The sequence below is a fragment of the Elgaria multicarinata genome, chromosome 2, assembly GCF_023053635.1.
Source record: "Elgaria multicarinata webbii isolate HBS135686 ecotype San Diego chromosome 2, rElgMul1.1.pri, whole genome shotgun sequence".
NCBI lineage: Eukaryota > Metazoa > Chordata > Lepidosauria > Squamata > Anguidae > Elgaria > Elgaria multicarinata.
The window spans coordinates 67,399,087-67,411,278 of record NC_086172.1 but is presented as its reverse complement, the minus strand read 5'-3'; the positions used below and the strand labels follow the sequence as shown (position 1 = coordinate 67,411,278).

Genomic DNA, 12,192 nt, shown 5'->3' with positions numbered 1-12,192 from the left:
AGTCAAAACCCAACCCCATAACAAGACTGGAAGGTTTTTGTGTGCGCGTGTGTCTTAATTTTTTAAAAAAGATTTATCTCTTGAAACATTCTCAGGACATTGGATGTAGAAATAGGAGCATGAGAAACTCCTGAGGTATTCTTTTTAAATTAATCCTGTTCTGCTTTCAAAATGGCTGTACTTTAGCAGAATCCTCAAAGCAGAAATGTAGGACTAATATAAAGCCTGAAGCTTAATTTCATGATGCATGGAAAATTTGGATAGGGAGACATTTTTCTCTATTTCTCATAATACTAGAACCCGGGGTCCTCCCATGAAGCTGACTGGTGGGAGATTCAGGATAGATAAGGAACTACTTCTTCACACAGAGCATAGTCAAACTATGGAATTCGCTATCCCAAGATGTAGCGATGGCCACCAGTTTGGATGGCTTTAAAAGGTGGTTAAGACAAATTCAGGGAGGAGAAGGCTATCAATGGCTACTAGTCCTGATAGCTAAGTGAAACCTCCAGTATCAAAGGAAGTATGCCTATGTGCATGGGTGGGAGGGTGCTGATGCACTCATGTCCTGCTTATAGGTTCCCGGTCGACAGCTGGTTGGCCACTGTGTGAACAGAATATTGTACTGGATGGTCCCTTGAGCACGGCTCCTCTTACGTTCTTAATTCATTTTTCCATTAATTGAGCCATGGTTCTCTACATGCAAATAACAGATGAGAGACAATAATATCTGAACCAGGAGTGGGGAACCTTTATTTTTTGGGGGGTGTTGAAGGCCACATTCCCTCAGGAGTAATCTGTAGGGGCCAGATACTGGCAGTGGACAAGGCTAAATCTACAACAATTTTGTTACGAATAAAAAAAGTTTCCCAAAGAAGACACTATCTGCTGTTAGTGCAATAAGCAATGGAAGGCAACATACTGCAGAATGACTCTTAGAAGAGGCATTCCTTCCTGAGAGAAAGAGAGAGCAGGGGAATGCTTATTCTAAGATGGAACTAGCCATATGCAATTTTCGTAAAGCTTCAAAATTAATTCATGCTTTTTAGAGCTTCTAAATTAATTCATGGGCAGCTATTTCAGTAGTGGGACTTGGGGAACTAGGAAGCAGGTATTCTAAAGCATTAGTTGGGAATGTATTGTTATGTGTATAGAAAATAAGATCTGCTTGATGTTCACTGTGTGCCCTTCCAGCTGCATTACTCTTTCTGGTCTGAGAGGATTTAGCATGCACAGTTCACACAAATTTTCAAGTATTATTTCCACAGAAAGGGCCAAAAAACATACTTTATAGAGATCGGAAACCACAGATTCTCAGGCAGGTGGGTAATTTTGCAGTTTTATGGTCAGCAGCAGCTAGGCCACATTTTTTCAAATACTGAATTGTATTTTAAGCAGTTGCCTTAAATTTTCCATTGGTTGAAACATAAACTTTCTTCTGGCTACAATCAGATTTCATTAATACCCAATGTATTGAAGGATAATCCCTAAGATCGGCCCATGTGTTACAGATGAGGTGGTGGAGTTGGCAGGGAAAAAGTTCAGTGAGCATCTGCTCTAGAAACAGATACTTAAAGTGAAAAATATGTTTCTCATGCAAACTGGTGGTAGTGGTGTCACAGTTCTCATAAATCCATCAGATTCTATGATGGAAACTAAACCAAAGTTCCACAAGCTCTCAATCAGTTAGTCATGTGGTTTATAATATCTATATCAACTATAAGTATCTTTCCTTAGAGCAAGAAATAACTGGTACCCCCAAACACTGGTGGGGTGTAGAGTTTATATTTATTGGCTCAATCCTTAACTCAACTCACAAGGGTTCCTTTCACCTCTTTTGATGATTAAGGACTCAACCCCAATGTATTCAACTTCAGACCTAAATCAAACTGCTCCAAGTCCCCCCCAAACAATAGAACTCTTATCAGTCATACTACCTACAGCAATTCCACCACTATTCCAAGACAAACTATATTAAATGTGTAATAATAACAACAACAACAACAACAACAACAACAACAACAACAATAATATATTTATTACCCGCCTCTCACTCTGGATCGAGGCAGGGAACAACACTAAATACAATATGAAGAAAAGGCAAAAAACACTTGTTAGGGAAGGCTGTCCTAAGGTAAGACTCCAGTTACCTGGGAGTAAAACCTACTGAAGGTTTACTGAAGTTCCATGCACAGGATTGGGCCACACAAGAAATTTTCATTTTGAACTGTTCACTTCTTAAACCAAAACTAAAACAGTAGCACATGAGACCTTTTGTTTAAAAGTATCTCAGGCCAAAAAGCCATGAAGGTTAAACAGAATCAAAAATATTAACCGAATAAGGCAAGACATCTAAGCGCAATAAATAGCGTGTAATGATATTATCTGTACAAAGTTGTACAATTACATTTCTTAGGACCATACCAGGGAATATGGTTTTATATCTGAACAGCCTTGCCTGGAGGGGAAAATCCGAACATGTTTTTTGTGGGGGGTTTGCTAGTCAAAAGCATTTAATGTTTTAAGACTCCACTTTAAAGAACAGATCTAAAAACAAATTCTACAAAAGTGGAAAGTGAACTCATATGAGGACAAATACAGTAAATGCTGTGCAAGAGTATAATAAAACTCTTGATAGTAGAACAAAGAGTCCTACAACCCAAGAGTACAGAGCCATTTGGTGGGTAGAACGTAGATAGTTGGATCCACTAGTAGAGATTACAGGATTCACTGCTAGAGATTGTTGGGTAATTTGCAATCGATTACCAAGGATTTCTGTTTAACAATGGCAACAACAAAAAGGTGCTCCAGGTACAGACACACACACACACACACACAAGCCCCATTCAGAAGACACCTTAAACCATGGCTTTAACCACCATGGTTAAGCCAGGCTGTGTCCAGAAGACACCTTAAACCACGGCTTTAACCATGGTGAATAAAGCAAAAAGGCATATTCACTGTGGTTAAGCCATGGTTTAAGGTGTCTTCTGAACACGGCCTGGCTTTCTGGCTTAACTACCATTGTTAAAGCCATGGTTTAAGGTGTCTTCTGAACAGGGGCACACACACACGACTATTATTATAGACCAGGAATTACTATGTGGATGTAAATTTGTATTTGTATATTCAGGTCATTCCAGTGAATGGCTGATGGAATCCAGTAAATAATTGACTCTGTTCTCTGAATTACTATTTTGTCCCAGCACCTGTCAGCGGACCTCAGGGTTCTAGTAAAGAACAAAGCAGATCCTGCAAGCCTGAAGCCTGACCATGCCTAAAAGAGAATACAACAAAAATGGATCTACAGCCCTAATCCACAATACATTTGAAATAATTTGTCAAGCAGTGACTCCCCACTCCCCAGCTGCCCCTTTTTACTGTGGGAAATCATTGTGTGCAAAACTGCTGTCCAGGCTATCTACATGACACAAAGGGTTACATTACATGTTACACATGGGAGGTGGGGTTTTCTCCATGGTATTTTAAAAATCAAAATCAGCCTGGACAGGCTGTGAATCAGAGCAGTGGGTAGAAACAGCTTAGTCAAGGTAGTGAGAGAAACAGATTACTTATCTCTTTCCCCTCCCCTCTTTTTTTTTAGGACAAAATTACCTTCTCAAAGCTTTTTCACATGGGGTGGGGGGAGATAGAGGGGCCCTATCTCATCCTGCTATCTTTCCCATTGTGGATGAAAAAGCAGTTTCAGGAGGATTAATTTGACCTGATAAAGGACTGGAAGGGTTAAGCAGCTGCTCTCCACCACTGTGCCTGCATGATTTTGTTGGCAGGTGGGGATAAAAACATGGAAACCCATATAATGTGCAGCCTTAAAAATCATTAGGCCACCAGTGAGGGAGGAGGCAGCAGCCAGGCACCTCTCCGCCGTGCCTCGGTCCAGCTCCAGCTGAGAGCCCCCTCCCTCCTGTCACCAACTGTCTCTGGAGAGGCCACCAGTGAGGGAGGAAGCAGCAGCCAGGCACCTCTCCACCATGCCTGGGTCCAGCTCCAGCTGAGAGCCCCCTCCCTCCTGCTGTCACCTGTAACTGCTGAACTTTCCAACTAAGATTGTAGTGCCTGAATTTGCTTTCCTTTCCCCCCTCCTCCTCCTCCCTCCCAATCCCCTTTCCTTTTGTGTCATGTCTTTTAGATTGTAAGCCTGTGGGCAGGGACTGTCAAGAAATACTTTTGTAAGCCGCCATGAGAGCCTTTTTTGGCTGAATGGCGGCATAAAAATCCTTAAATAAAATAAATAAATAAATAAAATAAATGTGTAAGCCATGAACAGACAAGGACTGTAAATGCTTGTAGCAAAGCACAACACTGACAGATGCTTCAAATATTAAGACAAAACCAACATGCCAATGAGTTCTGATCCACCCCTCCGATCTCCCCTCCCCCTGCCACACACACACGAGCCACATTCTTACCACTACTGTGCTGCCGAGATCTGCAGAGGCAGCAAAAAAGCCTGATGATTTGCCACCGAATATAACTATAACAACAACAACAATAATAATTTACAATATTTAGATACCGCTCAATTATCTAACACAGATTCCAGAGCGGTGAACATAGGTATAAACAGTAAAGACAATTAAAAAGCAAATTAAAATTGTTCAATTTAAAAACAAAGGAACCAGAAAAACAGTGGCTAGTCAGCTGAGGGAGGCTTCTCGAAACAGAGTTGTTTTCAGGAGGCGCCAGAAGAGAGTTCCACAGAGAAGGGGACACTACAGTAAAGGCTCTTCTCCAGTAGATTCTAATCAGGCCGTAGGTCCACAAGGAGCATGCCCTCTGATGACCTCAGTGAACGGGCAGGTTAGTAAGGGAGAAAGCACTTAATTTGTCCTTTTGAAGCCTCTGTAGCAGTTTGCTGTCAAAACACAACAGCAAACTGCCAGGTTTCTCTGCCACTTCACCACTACAGTTCAGTGGCAGGGGCCACACCAGAGGATAGAGGGACACATGTATCCCAGGGAGCAATGCTGCCCATCTCTGGATTATAAGGAGCTAGCACTATATATAATACATATATCTATATATATCGAAGTACCTGAGTTGTATTTCATACTGGCCAGCATGATTGGGTTGTACGTTCCTGATAATCAGCGTGAAGATGTCTTCATTCTGTAAGAATTCACAGCCTGCTCCTGGTGTCACTTCTTGACCATCTCTGAACCAGTGCACTGTGGGGAAAGGATCTCCAGCAATGGCACAGGAAACGAGGATGTTCTGCCCAGCTACTGCGGTCACTGACCGTGGTTTGCTAATGAACCATGGCTGAATGCCATCCTGGGGTTCTGTAACACAAAAAGATAAACAAATCGTAAGAGTGGCGGACAAAAACCTAACAAACTAGGTGGCATCATTCACCCTGAAGTTGCCAGCTTAATCTTCATACTCACTTATGGCAGGCCATCATTTTTTCTCATGGTACCTACAATGTATAGGACAGGTGCTCTCAGAACTGCTGACTTGAATGCATGAAGTCACAGTCACACTGTACAGTTCTATGGCAATGTAACCCTATACAAATAAGCACCCTGCAGGTTTTTATCCTGGAACCTGATTATCCAAATACTTTTAATGACCCTTCTCATTACTTGGTGCAATTGAGATTGTCAGCTTATTGATATTTTATCAATATATACTAAATATATTGATATCAATATATACTAAATTAGCGATGGGCAACCTGAAGCCCTTGGCTCACTTTCAGGAAGCCCTCAGCCTATTTTCAAAATCCCCTAAAAGTGATCAGTTCAGGCAGTGGCAGCAGGCGGCTCCAATGTCAGTAGGGTGGTGAATTTGCTCTGGGTTTTAGCCAGAACCAGAGCAGACTTACTACCACCAGCCTCCTCTGAGTTCAGGTAAGACTGAACTGCCCAGCTGCTCACTGGGTGGGAGAAGAGAGGCTGAGAAGGGTGGGATGGGGGAGAGAAAAGAGATGGGGGTGTCTGAAAGAGAGACAAGGGGTGCCCATTTTGCCTCTCAACCTAGCCACTGCTTGCATGCGATCTCCGACAGATTACCTCAGAGAGAATTTTTCTTGACAGAAAAAGTTTTCCTCACCTCAAGCTGAATTCTCTGACATATAGAAGTGATGAATCAACACAAAGCAAAACAATCCCTAATTAATTTACCCAATGATACATCTATATTTTTTAAACATCTGCTTCGATGTTCATTCTTACCATGTTATATTTCAACAAGTAGCATCCATGCAATTACCTTACCGATCACTCCTTTTGACTCCTCTTTCCCCTCGGATAACTGTTGGTTTTACTTTTTTCTACCTTTCTATTCACAAAGATTCTCAGTTAATCACTCGTTTCATTCCTTAGTGTCTCAGCTACTCTTCCCTTTTGGATTAGTTCCTTGTTCTCACATTGATATTAGAGGCTCCTTCTGGAAGTGCTGCTTTTCCCCCTTACACATCTTATCTTTAAACTATGACCTGATGAAATCCTGTCAACCACAGCGAAACCGAAGTCATCTGTTATTGTGATACTTTGAAAAAAAAGAAAGAGGGATTCACTAATCTCTTCTGGCAGGCCTACCCAGATGAATTTTAAACCTAAGAATTTTAAGATGCCTTGATTGTTATTTTAATATTGTATTGGTTTTATATGCTCTTTTAATTAGTCTTATGCATTTGATTTATATTATATTGTTGTATTAATGTTGTTCCCCACCTCAATCCAAAGGGAGAGGTGGGTAATAAATAAATAAATAATTATTATCATTGTCATCATCATCATATGAACAGGGATGGGGTAGGACAGGGGAAGGAGCCCAACTGCAATTATCTGTTCCCAGGCTTGCTTAGAAGTTTGAAGATGAGCCCTCACATTTCCACGAGAGAGAGAGAGAGAGAGAGAGAGAGAGAGACAGAGACAGAGACAGAGACAGAGACAGACAGGAGACAGAGGGAGATGTTGTCCCCAAGAGCGTATGCATCTTTCAGTAGATTCAGGAGCTATAGGGATGTCATTGTAGTTCTCCTAAGACAGGTTTATAAAGGCCTACCTTGAAGGAAAGGCAAGCTTTTAAAGCCCCCAATTCTTCTCCCATTTGGATTGATATCACTGACTTACCTGGCTATGAGATGCTTTGCACAACCCAAGCAGAGCATGGTTTTTTTCAGCCAGAAATTGTGGCGCTTTGGCAGTTGAAGCTGATATAACTGCAGTTCCAAGTCTATGCAATGAAATGGATCTAGAGTGCTCCATTATACTGCATCTGGCTAATTTTATGAAGCCAAGGGGGTGACGGGGGGCAATGAACACCCTCCCCCTATGAATGATATATGGGGGTTGGCCCCCCTCCCCCTAACTTTTCACCCCTATAAGAATTAATGAAGACATGGACGTTTTTCTAAGCTTGGTAAAAGCAAGCAAGTTCTTCCGTTTTTTCTAGAAGAATTTGGGTAATTTCAGAGTTAATCCAAGGGGAGTTTTGGGAAGTTTGCCCACCCTTATTGCGTTCAACTTTTGACATTCTAAAGAAGCCTGGAAAAAAGAAGTGCAATATACATGCGCTTCCTCTCTCTTCATTTGTTTAGATTGTCCAAAAGCCACTCTTTAACAGCTTGAATTTATCTAAACAGATGACAATACCCAAATTAGGCCACTGTGAATAAACCTGAGAGTTAAATGCAGCTACACTCATCCTATTTTAGTAATGGACAGAATTTCTATCTACAAACATTGGATATTTCAAGTTGTTCCATTAAGTACACATGACATCGGTATCATATTATTTTTTCAATGAGGAGCGGTATATAAATATTCTAAATAAATAAATAATAAATAAATATTATTACTTTATCCATATTAAGCAAGAAAAATAACAATTTGATACAGATACACACAGATTGTAACTTGATCTTAAAGTGTTATATTGATTATTATCAACACTCCACAAAGTTTCTGAGCTGCTTCTTAGGTCAGTACCCTCGTTCAATATAAGGCAATCACATCCTTATGTTTCTTGCATTTGTGCAAAAGCACTCCATAAGCTTTTCTGATTTAATACTCCACAATTCTTTTCCTAGTACAGAGATGAGAGCAGATTCTTTCTTGGATAGCAAAATGCTCCGTACAGTGTGCAGTAGTCCAAATATCCTTGAGTACATGAACCAGTCTGGGATCAGAGGGAGTTTGAATTCTCTTATTTCTCTTTGAAACAGGCATTCACTGGGTACAACTGAAGGCTTTCCTGTGTGTGCCACATATGCTAAACAACACAGAAAACGGTTTTTAATATATTTATTTTTTTACCTTGTACAGTCAGTGTTGCTTCAGTCTGAATTTCTCCTAAGTCATTCCAGGCATCACAGGTGTACTTTCCTGTGTCTTCGGGGAATACCTCCTGGATGTAGAGGCTATATTCATTGCCCTTCTTCTCAAAGTGAAAATCCTCCGTTTCCTGTATTTCTTTCCCATTGTGCAGCCAAATTATTTCAGGAGGCGGGTTAGCTGAGCCACAACAAAACACAAGTCTTTGAGATAAACTGAAAGCAGCAGCGGAAGCTGTGTGAGCTATTCTACTAGGCCAACTGCAGTTATGAGATAAGAAGGAACAAGCAACTCGCTTTGACTTCCTTTTGCCATAGGCTTTTAAACAGACCTATTCTGAGCTAGTTTCATGTATAAATTATGCTTATACATACAATAATTTGGCAAGCTATACACACACACACAGAGAGAGAGAGAGAGAGAGAGAGAGAGAGAGAGAGAGAGAGAGAGAGAGAGAGAGAGAGAGAGAGCTTTGGCCACTTACAGTCCACTTGGGCCTCATCACCTGCATTTTTATGCTTCCCCATCAAGAGTACATCTTATGTCCAATCATCATCAAGTCTCCTGGATCAACTGAGCTCTACACCAACATATTGGCCATCACATATCCCCTTCCCCATCTTCTGAAAATGTCTCTAGCAAAATGAGCACAATGGTGTATCCAAATGTAGCAAGAACTATGAATTCTCCCTTCTGTGTTTTTCTCTCCATAGATTTCTTAGATTTTAGCACATTTTAGTCCTTCTTGTATTCTATATAGAAACTGAGTTTTCACAAACCATTTCTCACCTTCCTGTAGTCCCATATGCATGAAAACATCCCTAATTCCAGGTCTTAATCATGACATGGGCAAAGATTCCAGATATGGATTTGTTTATAACCATGTTAAATTATTCTTTATTCCACTGTGTCTAGAAATACCACCCACTGCACTTTATTTAAACTCTGCTGGATGCTACATATATGGAGGAAGCTTTTATGTAGATTTCTATCTGGCACGTCCCATGGGTTATGACATTGGCCTTACAATATACCATATCTGGCAGATAATGCCCCAGTATAAACTGCAATTAAAGCCCCAACTACAGAAACGTATTGTCTTAAAAAGCCTTGAGGTTGCATTTGGACATCATGACAGCCCACGATGGGCTAGTATGCTACCCACAGTAGCTTATTTTTAAATAGCCCATGATCCCCCACCACACAAGTGAGCTAATAAGCTACTGTGAGTAGTCTATTAAGCTATCGTGTGTAATTTGACTCACTCCCCTGCCTCCTGACCTGTTGCAGTCCTCCTGCCCTAGCAGTGGCGCTGTTTCATCTATGAAATGCTGGACTTTTTCAGGATTGGGACAAAACTTTATACCCAGCCTCACCAAGTCAGGAGGCACCATCAAATCCCTGCGCAATAACTCACCGAGGAAATCCAAAATGGGGAAGTAGATAAGAAAACCTTGGGGGTTTGCAGGATTGGGACCAAACTCCACATACAGCCTCCCCTAGTTGGGAAGCACTCAATACATGATCAAATCTCTGTGCATTTACTCCGGAGAAGCAAAAAACCCAAGAGCCCCCAAAAGGGGGAAGTGGCTAGAAAACCTTGAATGTTTGCAGGATCAGGACCAAACTCCACACACAGCCTCTCCTAGTTGGAAGACACCCTATCCACCATCAAACCCCTGCACATTTACTCCAGAGGAGCAAAAATTGCAAGTGCACCAAAAAGAGGGAGATGCCTAGAAAACCTTGGGGGTTTTCAGGATCAGGACCAAACCTCATTGCTAGCCTTCTCTACTAAGGATGCACCAGATGCACTATGAAAACCCAGTACCCTAACCCTGAAAGCAGCAAAAATCCCAGGTGCACGAAAACACCTTGGGGTTGCAGGATCGGGATCAAACCTCATATCCTGCCTCCTCTATCCTGCTGGTTCGGTCTCTTTAATGTATTCCTAAGCAGTAAACCCGCAAAGAGCAGAGCAGCAGCTGTTTTGACTGGTCTTGCCGCACAGCTCTGTAGCCAGCCAAAATGGTGTCCGCCACACAATATGATAACCCACAGTGGGTTAAATAACCCATTCTACAGGCCGTGGGTTATCAGAGTGTGTTATTTTGGCCAAATAAGCCATCATGGGATAAAACAAACAAACCTCACACCATCCTGGCTTAATTAATTCATCCTAGGTTATTGTGACATCTAAACCCAGTCAGTGTCTCCTTATCCTTGAAGTCTTAGGATGGATAAGAGCAAAATACATTTAAAGTAAGTAAATTTCTTAGAGCATGCTTAAAATTTCCAGCCAGTACAAGTCTTCCTATATGCTAACTTCCCAAATGTTACACAATTGCGAAAGAAAAGGTAGGATACAGAGAAGAAGCTAGTGATTAGGAATCAGAGAGGTAAAGTATTCAGTTAAGAGAGGCAGAATAGTCTTATTAAACCTCAAAAGAGTTGAACATAATCCATTAGTTAACTCAGATACTTACCTGAAACTTCTACTGTCATAATCACTTGACTTCCATCCATCACCTTGAGATCAGTTAGGCCCTTAAGGAAGACTGGAGGAAATGTTTTGTTGTCTGGAGCAGGGTGTGCACTTTCTAATTTGTTTCTGCTCTTCTTTTCTGCTTGAATAAACAACACAATAGTTTCTCATTAGGCGATCTTTGTATAACTGCTCTTTAATCTGAACAAAAACTAGCAGGACAGAAACCAATTTAGTGGGCAAATACTCTGTGCTGTTGCTTATTGAGTTGGAAGCAAAAAGCATTCATGTGGCGGCAAAACAGTATCTGAAATGCAAAATGGTCTACTAATATATTTTTCCATGAGAAATGTCTCATTTTAAAAAAAAATGTTGACTAAACTTAATTAGTAACACAATGAATGGGTACAATACTAGTCAGATTATCAAAGGTGTGTGTGTGTGTGTGTGAAAGAGAGAGAGAGAGAGAGTGAGAGAGTGAGAATGATACACATACACTAACATGCTCAAAGACGGATTTATATAATATTTAAACAGTTTTCAGTACCCATATTTTTATGTTAGGAAAGTATATGCAATTGAGCTTTCGTATCTTAAAAATTATTTACAAGAATTCCAACAACAACAACAAAAATCCAGGTAGTACCCTGAATTTGTATAAATAATATGTTTAAATGTATTGATGTTTTTTCTTTTTCAAATATTTCAGTTCAACAGCTCCTGGAAAAAAATGTTCTGAGATGTTTATAAACCACATACGAAAAAAATACCTTACTGTTTAAATTTATTTACTAAATACAGAAGTCAACTAAGCATGCTAAATCATATGCCAATTTAGGGTACTGGGATATTTTCTGGGAAATTTTCCAATTCAATTTTTTCTACAAAACCCACATAACAAGCAAGAGCTTTGGTTATTCTGTTATTGGTTGGCCTTTGAACATTGATGCCAAGTGGTTCAAATTAATCTCGCAAAAGTTTGATTGCTCTGTAGTTTCCTAGATGGCATCTAGGAAAAATTTTTAAATGTGATTGGGCTCATTCAGAAGACACCTTAAACCATGGCTTTAACCAGGGTGGTTAAGCCAGAAAGCCAGGCTGTGTTCAGAAGACACCTTAAACCACGGCTTTAACCACGGCGAATAAGGCTTTTTGCTTTGTTCACCATGGTTAAAGCTGTGGTTTAAGGTGTCTTCTGAACACAGCCCACCTTTCTGGCTTAACCATTATGGTTAAAGCCAAGGTTTAAGATGTCTTCTGAATGGGGACATTGAGTGAATTCCCTGCTCAGCATTTCTTGCAACTTTTGCATCATCAAAATGAGTGACAGGGAATGGGTGACAGGGACAAATGAAATTATTAAATTAGGGGATGGGAGCTATGAAAATACACCAGACACCTGTT

General features: G+C 40.7%; 1 protein-coding gene across 2 annotated transcripts in view; it reads right to left on the bottom strand.

Annotated features, from left to right (window-relative positions):
* MYLK (myosin light chain kinase) overlaps nt 1-12,192 on the bottom strand; it is a 226,823-nt gene that overhangs the window by 79,004 nt on the left and 135,627 nt on the right. For both annotated transcript variants that reach the window (XM_063116671.1, XM_063116672.1), the window contains exons 12-14: nt 10,790-10,927; nt 8,286-8,483; nt 5,057-5,303 (exon numbers count right to left, since the gene is read on the bottom strand). In XM_063116671.1, the coding sequence (XP_062972741.1) occupies nt 5,057-5,303; nt 8,286-8,483; nt 10,790-10,927 (583 nt within the window). The remainder of the gene's footprint in view (nt 1-5,056; nt 5,304-8,285; nt 8,484-10,789; nt 10,928-12,192) is intronic.